The 15,686-nt window shown below is 47.3% G+C and overlaps 1 protein-coding gene across 1 annotated transcript in view; it reads left to right on the top strand.

Annotated features, from left to right (window-relative positions):
* Positions 1 to 15,686, top strand: part of gucy2f (guanylate cyclase 2F, retinal) — an 85,690-nt gene that overhangs the window by 47,365 nt on the left and 22,639 nt on the right. Inside the window, 7 exon segments of the mRNA XM_038817915.1 lie at positions 1,887 to 2,063; positions 3,393 to 3,549; positions 4,209 to 4,358; positions 9,205 to 9,261; positions 9,264 to 9,317; positions 9,320 to 9,351; positions 12,779 to 12,942. Coding sequence (XP_038673843.1) covers positions 1,887 to 2,063; positions 3,393 to 3,549; positions 4,209 to 4,358; positions 9,205 to 9,261; positions 9,264 to 9,317; positions 9,320 to 9,351; positions 12,779 to 12,942 — 791 coding nt within the window.

Here is a 15,686-nt window from a genome sequence, read left to right as displayed (position 1 = left end):
GAGGCGGCATGGCGCAGTTGCAGCGATTCTCCGGCCCGGCGGGGGGCTGGGAGAATCCCGCCCTCTTTTCTTCAGAAGGCGGTGGAATATGTTTGAGATTCTTGTTGGGCAAGGGAATCAAACGTTATTGGGGGCAGGTTAGAAAGTGAAATGCTACGCAAACAGATTGGCCACGATCTTATAGAATGTCAGAGCAGGCTCGAGGGGTCGAATGGCCTACTTCTGCTCCTATTTTGTATGTTTGTTTACAAGTGCATTTGAAGCAGTTCAGAGAAGGTTCACTCCTCGGATATTGGTACAGGCCCAACCTGTTCAACCTTTCCTCATGAGATATTGCCCCCATCCCACATAAAACTGAGAGGTGATCTTGTTGAAACATGTGTTATGACACCCTGGACAAATGCACGGAACAAACGGGATTTAAACAGGAGGATCCTTACACATGTAAGATCCTGAGGGGACTTGACAAGGTGGATGCTGAAAGGGTGTTTCCAGCGTGGGAGAGATTAGAGCCTAGGGACACAGTTTATACGTAAAGGGTCTCCCATTTAAGATGGAGATGAGAGGAAATTTAGTCTCTCAGAGGGTTGTGAATCTTTGGAACTCTCTTTGGTGGCAGCCCTGAGGAAGATAAATGGGGAGGTGAGAGGTTGGGAGTCAGGGGCAGGGTACAAGACATCAGAGGGTACATTTCCTTTTCTAATATGGGTGGCAACTCACTTCCAGGGTTTACTAGGCCAGTGTGTGTGTTGCATTATGAATTTATAAACCATTAACCTCCTGTGTACGCTTTACAGACATGAAGTACAGATAAATGCAACACTGTGCCCACTCACAGTCATGAGACAGGTACATGTAGCCCTGAATCAATTTACAGATATACAATATAAATACATACAGCACTTTGTACACTCACAGACATATGATGCAGATATATGCCGCCCTGTGTAGACTCACCGAATACAATAGGTATGTGCAACCCTGTGTAGTCTCACAGGTATAGAATACAGATATGTATAACCCTGCATAGAATTTAGAACAATAGACTTTACAGTACAGAAGGAGGCCATTCAACCCATCGAGTCTGCACCGGCCCTTGGAAAGAGCACCCTACCCAAGCCCACACCTCCACCCTATTCCCGTAACCCAGTAACCTCGCCCAACCTTTTTGGACACTAAGGGCAATTTAGCGTGGCCAATCCACCAAACCTGCACATCTTTGGACTGTGGGAGGAAACCGGAGCACCCGGAGAAAACCCACGCAAACACGGGGAGAGCATGCAGACTCCGCACAGACAGTGACCCAAACCGGGAATCGAACCTGGAACCCTGGAGCTGTGAAGCAACTGTGCTAACCACCACGGCACCGTGTTGCATGTACTCACAGGTGTACAATGCAGATACAAGCAACCTTGTTCATACTCATGATTGTATGCTGCACACCTAAACCACTGTGTATGCTCACCAATGTACGATATACATACATGTACTCAATATGCGGCATGGTGGTGCAATAGTTAGAACTGCTGCCTACAGCGCTGAGGACCCCGGTTCAATCCTGGCCCTGGGTCACTGTCTATGTGGAGTTTGCACATTCTCCCCGTGTTTGTGTGGGTTTCACCCCCACAACCCAAAGATGTGCAGGGTGGGTGGATTGGCCACACTAGATTTCCCCTTAATTGGAAAAGAAAAATAATAATTTGGTGCTCTAAATTTATAGAAAATAAATAAACAAACAAATAAATAACAATTACATCCATGTACCCCTCTGTACACTCACAGGCAAATCCTCCCCTCTCGTAGAAATTTCTTGAAACGTTGAGTTGTTGTAGTGCCAGCTCTCCTGTATTTCATTCTAATACACATTGTTTTTCTTGCTTTTGCAGATGAGAGACTTGCGGAATGAGAATGTGAACCCGTTTCTGGGTTTCCTCTGTGATAGTGGAGTATTGGCCATTGCGACTGAGCACTGTTCCCGAGGAAGTCTTCATGATCTCCTCAGGAACGATGACGTGAAGCTTGACTGGATGTTCAAATCCTCCCTCCTACTGGATTTAATCAAGGTATGTCTCACGACCCACCTTGAGGGCCGGGGGGGGGGGGGGGGGGGGACCATCGGGAAATGGTCAATTATGCAGCAGCCCTGCTGGGTGGTTTGGCTTTGTCTTGTTGAAGTTTTTTAATGTAACATTCTTGGGAAATTTCTAGCCTAAACATGTGTGCTCTATTATGATGATCCTGGGCTCGTGCACGGTCAATTCTAGCTCCACAGACCCCCCCCCCCCCCCCCCCCATCGAGTCCCAACACAAGTGAATTAACCAATTTGTATAAACCGAATCAGAACCAATCATCCAGGCCATCGGCAAAAGCCCAGCATTTCGAGCCAGCTCATTGGCCGCCAACCAAGTCCATCAATCTGAGTCATCAGTGATGTCTGTCAGATCGTTCTGAAATCTGTTTGTTTGAAACAAAGGCCGCATAACCCTGTAGAATCTGCTGGTTGGAATTACAGACAGCTCCATGCAGTCTACTCTGCCTGAGGGTCACATGTCAATTTACAGTTTAAATTGACCCAGGTTTCTACCCTGTAACCCCATCGAATCTAAGAGACACTAAGCGGCACTTTAGCATGGCTAATCCACCTAACCTTTGGACTGTGGGAGGAAACCTGAGCACCCGGAGGAAACCCACGCAGACACCGGGAGAACGTGCAAACTCCACACAGACTGTCATCCAAGGCTGGAATTGAACACGGGCCCCTGGCGCTGTGAGGTAGCAGTGCTAACCACTGTGCCACCTTGCCGCCCATTTATTTATGTATGGTACCTTTAACATACTAAAACACCCAAAGCACCTTATAGAGGAGTGATTGGACAATATTGTGGGAATAGCGTGTCACTGTTCATTCAGGAAGTCTGAATTGCCGCGGTAATATGCCTTTTACATATATATTGTCATCTAGAGAGATGGATAGTGATGATTGAGGCTCCAACATTCTTTCCATCACATGGATGACTAGGAATCTCTCCTGCTCTTACTCCCTGCCATTGGTATGTGTTGGAAGGATTTGCAAGTTTGTTTGGCAAAATTACAAATGCGCTTCCGTGACCATGAAGTCCTGAAGTGGGTCTCAAACACTCTGGCTCAGAAGCAGAGGCTGCGCCACAAAACCTTCCAATTTTTAGATCAGGTGATGGAAAGCTTGGTCAATGTGGTAGATTTTAAGGAATGTGTTAAAGACCGAGAGGCCCAAGGATATAATTCCAGGAGGTGATGACCTAGGTAGCTGAAGGCCTGGCCGCCGATGGTGGCGCAATGAAAATGAGAGAATACACAAGGGAAATTGTTGTTGTCTGCCTGACCTCAGAACACCTGTGCTTTTACCTGACAGGGAATGAAATATCTTCACCACCGGGACTTTGCTCACGGGCGTCTGAAATCACGAAACTGCCTGGTGGATGGCCGCTTTGTACTGAAGATCGCTGACTACGGATACCTGGAGTTATTGGAGACGCAGAAGGCTCCGCGGGAGAAGCCACCACCGGAAGGTAAGCAAGGGGTGAAGTGGAGATCGTTTGACATCCGTTGCCCCTGGAGGCTATTGCATGGGGTCAGGTGGATCAGGTGAGGCAACATTTCCACCTCCTCATTGAATTAGTCATTGGCCTCCCTGTGACAGCCTTGATTTGACCTGTATTGTCAAAGTTACATCAGTCGGTCACCGCTAAATCGAAAGATTGCGTGTTCAAGCGTCACTCCAAAAATCTAACCGGGCAGCTAATGCCCATCGGAGCCCTCTGGTCGGACCCAAGTCGCTGGCTTTTAAAGCAGACCAAGCAGGCCAGCAGCACGGTTCGATTCCCGTACCAGCCTCCCCGGACAGGCGCCGGAATGTGGCGACTAGGGGCTTTTCACAGTAACTTCATTGAAGCCTACTCGTGACAATAAGCAATTTTCATTTTCATTTGATCTGTTCTACACTCCATGGTTTGTTCCTCATACACTTTGAGGTGACCTTGCCAGTCACTTTTATTGTAAAACCAGTCAGGAATGAACAATAATATTCTCTCTACCCTGAGGGCAAATTACAAAACAAAACATGTCATTGTTGTTGTACTGATTCCGAGAGATTGAACGTCTGCCACAGTTTGCAATTCAGTAGATCTACCGAAATATAAAACCACATGCCCTCTTTTTCTCTTCTCAGAGTTATTTTGGACAGCTCCTGAGTTCCTGAGAGATTCCGAGTTGTCCAGGAAGGCAACTTTGAAAGGAGACAGTTATAGTTTTGCCATCATTCTGCAGGAAGTGGTGGTTCGAGGGGCTCCGTACTGCATGATAGGCCTCAGCCCTGGAGGTGGGTTCTGTGCTATACTCCGGCATTCCTTCACAGTGTTGGTATTCTGTTCCCTGGATTGACCGCTTGTTTCCAGGTCATGGTGCTGAAATAAACGCTAATATCATGGCATTAAAGTTGTTTTCAAATATCTGAATAACTTTTTTTTACTGCAGAACACTGAATTAAAGAACATTTTGTGTTGAAGGTCACTTAGAGCTTAATTGCTGCAAATAAGGAAATTGTCATAACCTGGGGTTAAGCAGGTCATGGGGCATTTATGAGACTGGGGGATTGATATTCTCAAACGAGAATACACACTCCCCCACTGAGGGGTGAGGGGGCAGGGGCAGGGGGCATGGGGTGCCAGGATGGGGCAGGCCCAGGCCCAGGCCCTCTACATTCTGTATAAAACCGGAGGGCCATGATCTGTGAGTGGACCCCTGTAGTAGAGTAACTGCTCTGTCCTTGTGGTCTGTTGCTGTAAACCTGGTTCCTTTTGATACAACCTGTTTGGCTTGGTGTAGACTCTTTTCTGGACCTTGGACTGGAAATCTTGTAGTTTGGCAAATGCTTAGAAATCCTCTGCTACAGGTTAGAAAAATCCAGAAAAAAGTGACTTTCTTTTTTCTTTCTTTAATACTTTTGATGCTTAGAAATGTAAGAGGTACATTAGATGGGCGGCACGGTAGCATAGTGGTTAGCACTATGGCTTCACAGCGCCAGGGTCCCAGGTTCGGTTCCCAGCTTGGGTCACTGTCTGTGGGGAGTCTGCACGTTCTCCCCGTGTCTGCGTGGGTTTCCTCCGGGTGCCCCGGTTTCCTCCCACACGTCCTGAAAGACGTGCTTGTTAGGTGGATTGGACATTCTGAATTCTCCCTCAGTGTACCCGAACAGGCGCCGGAGTGTGGCGTCTATTAAGCCTACTTGTGACAATAAAGATTATTAAAAAGATACAGATTTCTAGGGAATTTTAATGCCAAAAGTTGGGTTGGGCACTTAAATGGTTGTGTGTCTCAACATGTATCTCCATTTTAAATATCTCTCCAGTCAGCCAGGTTTCCTGAGCCCTGGGAAACCCAGCAGTGAAAGGGAGGCAAAGATTTCTGCATCTAGCAAGCAAGCACCTTTTCCATTTACATGCAAGATCCAGCTCATCGATTCCCTTGGCAACAACCGAACACCCCCCTCAGCCTTGTGTTCCTAACGACCCGACCCTAGTGACCCGACCTTCCCCACCCACTCCCAAGCAACTCCTTCAATACTCGCTTCAGCCTGACAATGCTCCAACACCTCAGATCGCTCTCGCCAACAGAGATAGTGACATTGTGGTAATGCCATGGGACCCCGTGGTACAGAGGCCCATGTCCTCTGGGGGCATTGGTTCAAATCCCACTATTAAATTCAGTAAATAAAATCTATCATCGATTGTTGTTAAAAACCCAGCTAGTTCACGAATGTCCTTTAGGGAAGGAAATCTGCCGTCCTTACCCGGTCTGGCCTACACGTGACTCCAGACCCACAGCAATGTGGATGACTCTTCACTGCCCTCTGAAAATGGACTAACAAGGAAATCAGTTCAAAGGGCAGCAAGAGATGGACAACACATCCCGGCCTTGTTAGTAACACCCACATCTCTTGAAAGAGTAGATTAAACAAACACCTTCCTGCCCTGGATGCCTCTGATCTCCCTTCATCCTTCTCTCTTCCTCCGATGTTCCCTCCATTGCCTCCACTCATTTTGCTCTGACCCTTCTGAAAAATGAAAAATGCTTATTGTCACGAGTAGGCTTCAAATGAAGTTACTGTGAAAAGTCCCTAGTCTCCACATTCCGGCACCTATTCGGGGAGGCTGTTATGGGAATTGAACCGTGCTGCTGGCTTGCCTTGGTCTGCTTTCAAAGCCAGCGATTTAGCCCAGTGAGCTAAACAGCCTCTCTGATGACTCTTCTGTGCAGTAGAATTCTACGTTGTATTTTTAAACTAATAATACAAAATACATAGATTGCAAATGCACTTGGCTTGAATGCAACATTAACAAAGGTTTATTTGAAGGTCATTGTTAAAAGGCTGGTACGCAACTAAGGGAAAAAAGCCTGTGAAATAGCTGACGATGTCTTGAATGTCACGTAACTCGGTTCTTAAAGAGACATTGCACACAGCTACAATAACCCACATATATAATATGCCTCCCTCTTTACTTCAAAGGTACAACACAAGTAATAACTAGCATTTTAACAGAGTCATTAACATATAAACAGAAGGGCAGGCATCAGATTATTACATTGCAATGACACAGTCAATGTGAACAAATCAGCAATCAATGGTGGTGGGTATTGATCCGCACATGGAACCGGATTGATTGTTGTTTTAAAATCTCTGCAGATACGAATTGTACCATCCTGCTTCATGACAGGTACAATTGGAGTTGCCCAGTTACTAGTACTGATGGGTTCTCAGACTCCTGTTTCCGCAAGTCTCGGTAGTTTCGATTTGACTTTTGGATGTATAGGACAGGTACTGCTCTAGCCTTGAGATATTTTGGCTGGCTATATTCTTTAATCTTCTTGTACTCCTTCCATGGACTCCAGTGTGTCTTCAAAAACACTGCTGTATTTTCCCACGAGGATCTGTAAGTGCGACTTTGAATCAACTAAGTTATCTACAGTGCTCCAGTTCAGTTTAATTATTTCCAACCAAGAGCGACCAAAGGGCATTTAAATGGTCATTGGATAAACATATGGATGATAATGGAATAGTGTAGATGGGCTTTAGATTGGTTTCACAGGTCGGCGCAACATCGAGGGCCGAAGGGCCTGTACTGGGCTGTAATGTTCTATTCTATTGTCAAAGTGAGCTGGAAAACCTCCTCTGACCACAAGCAGTGGTAGCTCTGCAATTTCTCCACTTAGCTCAACCTCGACTGTGATGTAACCTCTCAGAGGCACTATTTTCCCTGTATAGGTCGTCAAGATCACACCTGCTGGCTTCAAAGGCAGGTGACTTGAGTTTCCGTTCATTAATGCTCTTAGAAATTAGGGAGATGGTAGCCCCCATACCGACCTCCATTTTGAGAGGTTGTCCATTCAGTTTCAGGACTACCCAGAAATGGTGTGGCCCACCCTAGACTTGGAGTACGTTCAGCTTCAATTCTTCATCAGCATGCAGTGCTACAGCTTCACTGTGCTTGTTGTTCTTTTCATCCATCTTGGGAATTTTCTTAGTTGAATTAATTTTGTTTCTTCCTTTAAATGAGTTCTGTGTCTTCCTTTGACTGTTCTTCTCTGGAGAAGCTGTTTTACTTCAGAAAGCTCTTTCTGTGTGGCCAGTTCTGCCACAATGTTTACATTGGCTGTCCTTGCTCCAGGGAATAGCCTGTGAATGGCCTGTTTTGCGATGACACACCTGTTGCCAGGTAGACTTCTTCTGGGCGGCAGTCAGTTTATGGGTCCTCGTGCTTTGTCTGAGTTGAGAAGCCTCCTTAGCCGCGATCTCCATTGAAAAAGCAATGTCTAATGCAGTCCTCTGGATTAGACTTTGTTCCATTATGGCCTCATTTTACAAACCACACACTAATTGTGCCGTTGAATGAGTCGCCAAATTTGCAAAATGTTGCTTGAGGGTTGCGACGAACTATGCAATATTCCCCCCTTCAAACTGATTCCTCCGATGAAATCAAAACTTCACTGCCATAATTAACGGTTTTGGCGCATAATAGTCTTGTAATATTTTAACTAATTCTTGCTACGTCATATCTCCGGCTGTCTTGGGCTGAACTAAGCTTCTTAACAAATTGAACGTTTTGCTTCCAATTTTATTTAGGAATGCAGGGACCTTAATATCTTCTGAAATCTTATTGGCTAGAATATAATAATTGAATATTTCTGAGAATGACTTGCAGTTCTCTGAGTCTTTATCAAATGAGCACATTGCATCAAAGTTTCCCACCATTTTTAATGGTATCGGAATGCTCCCCCAACTTCCCTTAAATTAATGGTCTAATTAAATAAAGTTGAATTACCAATTTGTAACAGCTTTGACTCACATCACAAGCTGTGAGAATCTTTTGTTCTCTGCTCCGCTCTACCTCCGTGTCTCACTGTACTGCATGTGGTGAGTTCTGCAGCCTGAATTCCTTGGATTGCTGGTTCCAAATTGGTATGGGCCCTACCTTTGACTTTTTTGCTCCAAAAACCTTCCTATTTTCAATGCCAGGTGTGATTTCTGACCTTTTGTTAGTCTGCTTGATCGTTTGATCTGTTGAAGCAGCTCAACTCTTCTACCTTGACGTCAACGTTCGGCTTTTCTTTTCCTGCTGAAAATAATTATTTTTCTGATCCATTTATCATCGCTAGTTTTCTTTTTGTAAATTGAAAATTAGAAAAGAGGTTTATTAACGAGCGGCACGGTGGAGCAGTGGTTGGCACTGCTGCCTCTTGACGACGAGGACCTGGGTTCGCTCCCGGCTCTGAGTCACTATCCGTGTGGAGTTTGCACATTCTCCCTGTGTTTGAGTGGGTTTCGCCCCCACAACCTAAAGATGTGCAGGGTAGGTGGATTGGCCACGCTAAATTACCCCTTAATTGGAAAAAAGAATTGGGTACTCTAAATTTATAAGAAAAAAAAACAGAGGTTTATTAAATAGATCTTCACCAAACAAAGGCTGATATAGACTAAGGGCAAAAGCCCGCAAAGTAGCCGATGACATCAGGCATGTTACGTGACCCAGTTCTTAAAGAGACATTGTACACAACTACAATAACCCACATTTACAGCATAAGTGTCCCGTCAGTTGGCTTTTTTCCCCTCAGTGAGGGCAAGTTGATCGTTTCCACACAACAACTTTTAATTGTTTGTTTACTTCTAGAGATTATTAGGAAGGTGAAGAAGCCACCCCCTATGTGTCGACCCCACAGTCTCTCCGACCAAGCCCATTGGAGTGCATTCAATTGATGAAACAGTGCTGGAGTGAACTTCCGGAGGGAGACCAACCTTTAATGAGATCTTTGACCGAGTGAGTAGACTGCACGGGGTCACGAAGAACTAAGAAATGCCGAGCGTGAGATATATCTCTTAAGCACCTTAAGTGTTGAGACGTGAGACTTGGCCCCTAGATTGTTTCCTGGGATTAGATCAATGTCGTATGATGAGAGGTCGAGCAGAGTGGGCCGACACGCTCTGGAATTTAAAAGAAATGACTCCACGGAAACATATAAGGGAGTTTGACTGGGAAAGATGCGTGAGGCTGTTTCCCCTGGCTACAGAGTCTAGAATTAAGTTCATGGTCGCAGGAAATAGCCACTTAGGACTGAGGATGAGAAGAAATGTCCTTCATTCAGAGGGTTGCGAATCTTTCGAATTCTCTCCCTAGGGAGTTGTGGGTGCTCAGTTGCTGACTATATCAAGGCTGGGGTGCTAGGTGTTTGAACGCTATTTGAATCAAAGGATCTGGGTGGGAAAATGAAGCTGAAGTCAAAGGATGATCATACTGAATGGCAGAACAGGCTCGCCCGGTCCTGTGGCCTACTCCTACCCCTGTTTCTTATCTTCTTATATTCTTAGCTTCAATTATGGAGCTATTATCATAGAATTTACAGTGCAGAAGGAGGCCATTCGGCCCATCGAGTCTGCACCGGCTCTTGGAAAGAGCACCCCACCCAAGGTCAACACCTCCACCCTATCCCATAACCCAGTAACCCCACCCAACACTAAGGGCAATTTTGGACACTAAGGGCAATTTAGCATGGCCAATCCACCTAACCTGCACATCTTTGGACTGTGGGAGGAAACCGGAGCACCCGGAGGAAACCCACGCACACACGGGGAGGATGTGCAGACTCCGCACAGACAGTGACCCAAGCTGGCATCAAACCCGGGACCCTGGAGCTGTGAATCAATTGTGCTATCCACAATGCTACCGTGCTGCCCTCGCGTGGCCAATCCACCTACACTGCCCATCTTTTGGGTTGTGGGGGTGAGACCCACGCAGACAGGGGAGAATGTGCAAACTCCACACGGGCAGTGACCCAAGCCGGAATCAAACCTAGGCCCTCGGCGCCGTGAGATGAAACTATCTTAATGAATGCAGAAAAGCACACACGCCTGTATTCAAGTATGTCCAATGGGTGAACAATATTCCTGAGGAAAAAAACATTGATCTTAATTTTAAATTTATCTTGACTTAAGTTGACCCCCGCTCAGGGAATGTGCCAGCTGCCCAATGTTATTGATCATTGACTCTAAGTAGAAAAATTGGTTCATATTTAGAACTAATGTGTCAATGGTTCTCTTAATATGACTAAGGAATCGTTTGCATCTACCCCTGCTTGACCTTTGCCTTTCAGTTTGCCAACTGCCCTCTGACCCTCCATTCACACCCTGCCTGACTGTGGAAGACTGACCACACTTGGGTCTGGTGCTATTATGCAGGGATAGGAGTGGGTCATTCCGCCCCTCGATCCTGTTCTGGTCCTTGGTGCCGCATCCCAGCTTAGTTGGTTGGCTGGCTGGTTCGCGATGCAGAGCGATGCAAAGGCACAGGTTCAATTCCCGTTCTAGCTCAGGTTGTCCATGAACTTTCAAAATATGCTCACTGAAAATTTTTCATTATAAACAAAATAATAGAAAACTAGTAACCCAAGTTACAATATCAAAGGACAAGACAGACAAGCATAAAATAACTTAATCCCCCAAAAGTAAACTAAACCCCTGAACAACTGACGGTGATTTGCTCTTTGAAGAAGGAAATGAGTGGCTCTCGTTTTGGGTAGAAACCTTCCACCGACCCCCTGGTCGTGTACTTGACCTTCTCTGTAACCATTTTTCTTCACTCTGGGCGGGAGCTGCCTTGCTGGCTGAAGAGTTAGCTAATGGGAGCGGTGTCGATGGGTTGACTGTAGCTCATTATATTACTTCTATTTTATACAATGACCTTAGTGTTTTTGTTCTGTTTGGGGTTGGTTTTCCAATTAAGGGGCAATCCACCTCTTTCAGATTCTTGGGAGGTTTGGATTGGACAGAAGTTTATATCCGGATTCAATTTTGTATAGGGCCCACTGCTAGGGCGCGATTCTCCGATGCCGCGTGGCATCGGGAAAGCCGTTGTGAACTCGGCCGAGTTTCACGACGGCGTCGGAGGCCGCTCCTCGCCCCCTATTCTCCCCCCCAGGGAGCTAGGAGCGGCGTTGCGTGAATCTCGGCCGCCGGGCCGGACACGCTTGTGTCAAAGCGGCGAGCCGAGAATGACGCGCCGGCGGCGCCTAAGTGACGTCAGCCGCACATGCGCAGGTTGGCCGGCTCCAACCCGCGCATGCGCGGTTGCCGTTTTCCCCTCCGCCGCCCCGCAAGACATGGCGGCTTGATCTTGCGGGGCGGCGGAGGGGAAAGAGTGCGTCTCTTAGAGACGCCGGCCCGACGATTGGTGGGCACCGATCGCGGGCCAGTCACCTCACGAGCACGCCCGTGGTGCTCGATCCCCTCTCCGCCCCCCACAGGCCCCACACTTACCTGTTGCGCGATGTTCACGCCGGCAGAGACCAGGTCGGGGTCGGGGTCGTCAGGCCGCTCGGCCCATCCGGGCCAGAGAATTGCCGGTCGCCGTGAAAGACGGCGAGCGGCTATTCTGTGACACGCCATGTAGGTACCCATTAAATATGTGGGTTTGTAAATGAAAATAGCCGCTGTGGGGGCCAGAATCGGTAGTCCCCGCGCCCGTTTCGCGCTGTCGTGAAACGTGACGGTGTTCACGACGGCGCGAACACTCTGTCTCCATTTCGAAGAATCACATCCGTTGTATCTGAAGCTAGAGATAGTGATGGTGGAGGGGCAGGTGATGGCGGAGTGGAAATGTTGCAGGAGTAGTAATCCAGAGGCTCAGGTTAATGCTCTTGAAACATGGATTCATACCCTATTCTGGGAAATTAAATTGAAAGTTTGTCTCAGTTTCACGGAAATATCATCAATTGTTGTAAAAACCCATCTGCAGTTTCTTTCGATAAGGAAATCTGCCGTCCTTACCCGGTCTGGCCTATGTGTGACTCCAGACCCACAACAACATGGTTGATTTTTACTGCTCTCCGAAATGGCCCAGCAAGTCACTCTGACCAAGGGCAATTAAGGAGGGGCAATAAATGCCGCCCTAGCCAGCGATGCGCACATCCCACCGATGAATAAGACAATAAGTATTAAAATTGAAGTCTTTGATTGAGCTGTTGGTAGCCAGTTTCTGTTGGGTGTTGGCGTAGCCACTATCTTAGTGATGTTAGTGGGATCCTGCTGTGCACAAATCAACAACTGCGTTTCCTACATTTCAACAAAAGTGCTAAAGTGCTTCTGGATGCCCTGAGGCAGTGAAAGGCTCTATAAATGCACGGCCTTTCTTTTGATTGCTTGTGTGCGGGGGCGGGGGAATATCTGACCGATTCATTGCTGTCTCTTTGCAGTTCAAAACCATAAACAAGGGAAAGAAGACGAATATCATTGACTCGATGCTCCGCATGCTCGAACAGTACTCCAGCAACCTCGAGGATTTAATCCGCGAGCGGACAGACGAACTGGAAGTAGAGAAGCAGAAAACTGAGAAGCTTCTGTCACAGATGTTACCTCCGTGAGTAAATAAAATATTAGCCCGAAGCTCAACCCAAGTTTAGTGGAGGGGTGGTGGTGGTGCGGGGGTGAGGTCATCATGTGCACCGCTCGTGTCAACCTTTCTAGAAAGGTTCCGAAATTCTGCTGTGCCCACCGCAATATCCCGTCAAACAGTCCCTTCACCCACTGACCTCAACAACCTTGTTCCGTTGTAAGCCAGTGGCTGTCCAGTCGTTTCTCTCTTCCTTTGTCCTCTGGTGAGTTTTCCGATCAGCTTATTCTGTTTATCACAGTTTAGCTGCTGACACCTCAGTCCCTACGCTGAGTTAGCCAGAGGTAAAGAGGAGGAGGAGGAGAGGGGGGGGGGGGGGGAGATAATTGGTCAGGTGACATTTCTCTCGACTATCTTCAGCCTAGAATGGGATCGATTTGGGAAGAATGCAGGGCACCAGAGCAAGAAACTAGATTAAGCATGTCTTAAAATCACGAGTCAGCCACATGCAAGTAATCATGGGAGCACATTTAAAAAAAATGATTGATTCGCAGGGGGTGGGTGGCTAGGCCAACATTTAAGGCATTTGAGAAAGTGGTGGTTGTGGTTAGTCACCACTAACTGTATTAGATGTATATTAGATATCGTACGGTAAGACTCCTGTACTAGAGGTACATGGGTAAATTCCTGCCCACTGGCTGCGCCCAGTAGGTGGCGTATAAATGTGTGCGCTCGCCGGTGCTGCTCCCATTCACTCACTCACCAGAGGACAAAGGAAGAGAGAAATGACTGGGCAGCCACTGGGAGCAGCTACAGGAGGCCACACATCTTTGCTCAATAAAGCCTCGATTATTCGCTACTCTCGTCTTTGTAGTAATTGATAGTGCATCAGTGGTGAGCGGGCCTTCTTGAACTGAATGGCTTGCCAGGCCATTTCCATTAAGAGTCAACCACATTGCTGTTGGTCTGGAGTCACATATAGACCAGACTGGGTAAGGGTAGCCGATTTCCTTCATGAAAGGATGTTGGAATCCTAACAGTACTGGAGGAGGCCATCAGCCCATCAAATCTATGCCTACTCACTGTAGTGCAAACCAATCAGCCCCAATCTCCGGCGCTGTCGCCGTACGTTTATTTCCCTCAAGTGTCCATTGAATTTCCGTTTGTAACATTCATCGTTTACTCATCCAGGTGGGCAACATGGTCAAGGCTCACAACTCATCTTTTTAACAATCTCTCACATCCTGGGTTCAGGAATAGTCCATTAACACATGAAGATACTTTAATGGGGAAGATTCTGGTTCATCACACCATCAGGCCTCACTGTAGTAATAAATTATTTGGGATTAGCATTTCCAACAATTATTGGGGCATGCCCAGGCACAGTGGTTGCAGAGCTCAGTGGCGTGTATATATTAGTTACAGTTACACAGCAGTTCAATCTGTTAGCTCTAATCCTTTAAATCTTGGATAGATGCATTTCATCGTGTGACTAATTTCCGAAAATCATTATTTACAAACAACCTACTTGAATTAACTCTTTGTGCTTTTATATGTTGGCTTCTCACACGTTGAATGTGTTCTTGCTAATGGACTGCTGACCTGGTCATTACCACATTAATGAATCAAAGGTTTTTATGTCAATCAGATAGTCCCCTGGGCACCATTACAGATACAGGCTTCTTATTCCAGATTTAATTCATTGAATTTAAATTCCTCAGCCGTTATGATGGGATTTGAATTCATGACTCTGCATCATTAGTCCAGGCCTCTGGGTCACTAATCTCACAATGTAGCCATGAAACTTGAAATCGCCGTGTATCAGCTCAAAAGTTCCAGAATAATCACAGGCTAATCTCTGCAGATTTATCTCCATGCTTTTGGGTCCCGGGAACTGTCAACGCAGGCTCTTATCCGGGAAACCTCTTGATAGTTTAATATGTCACAATATGTGTGAACAGTTGAGCCTGGTCTCTGTGACATTATAGAAAAGTTCAGTATACAAAGAGTTAATGTCAGGTTGCAATTTACCACCAGATGGCGCGGGATGCAGTACCACACAAGGCACTGACTCTCAGGGCCAGATTCTCAAATAGTGGGGCTATGTCCCCCATGCCAGCATGAAAAGCGGCGCCAACCACTCCGGCGTCAACGGTCCCCGATAATGGAGAAAGCTCCCTGTCCTAGCGGGCGAGGTCAGCGCTGGAATCGTCCCCACAGGTCCAGCCGGCGCGGAACGGCCGGCACGGGTTCGCGCATGTGCGCTACGGCCGGCGTGATTCCGCTCGTGCGCGGAACAGCTGCCGTGATTCCGCGCATGTGCTAGGGTTCCCTTCTCCACGTCAGGCCCCGGGGCTGGTTTAGCTCACAGGGCTAAATCGCTGGCTTTTAAAGCAGACCAAGCAGGCCAGCAGCACGGTTCAATTCCCGTACCAGCCTCCCTGGACAGGCGCCGGAATGTGGCGACTAGGGGCTTTTCACAGTAACTTCATTGAAGCCTACTCGTGACAATAAGCGATTTTCCTTTCATTTCATTTCATTTTCATTTTCATTTCATTTCATTTCATATGGCAAAGCCCTACAGGGGCCCGGCGTGGGGGAAAATAGGCCTCCACGGAACCAGCCCGCCTGCTGATCGATAGGCCCCGATCGCGGGCCAGGCCACCGTGGGGGCCCCCCCGGGGTCGGATCCCCCCCTCCAGGACGGCCCCCGCAGACTCACCTTCCAGGTCCAGCCTTGTGGGACCTGAGTAACCCACGCCGGCAGGACG

Source organism: Scyliorhinus canicula, chromosome 14 (genome assembly GCF_902713615.1).
Source record: "Scyliorhinus canicula chromosome 14, sScyCan1.1, whole genome shotgun sequence".
Classification (NCBI taxonomy): domain Eukaryota; kingdom Metazoa; phylum Chordata; class Chondrichthyes; order Carcharhiniformes; family Scyliorhinidae; genus Scyliorhinus; species Scyliorhinus canicula.
The sequence above is the reverse complement of the archived record's forward strand: the minus strand, read 5'-3'. Positions and strand labels throughout refer to the sequence as shown.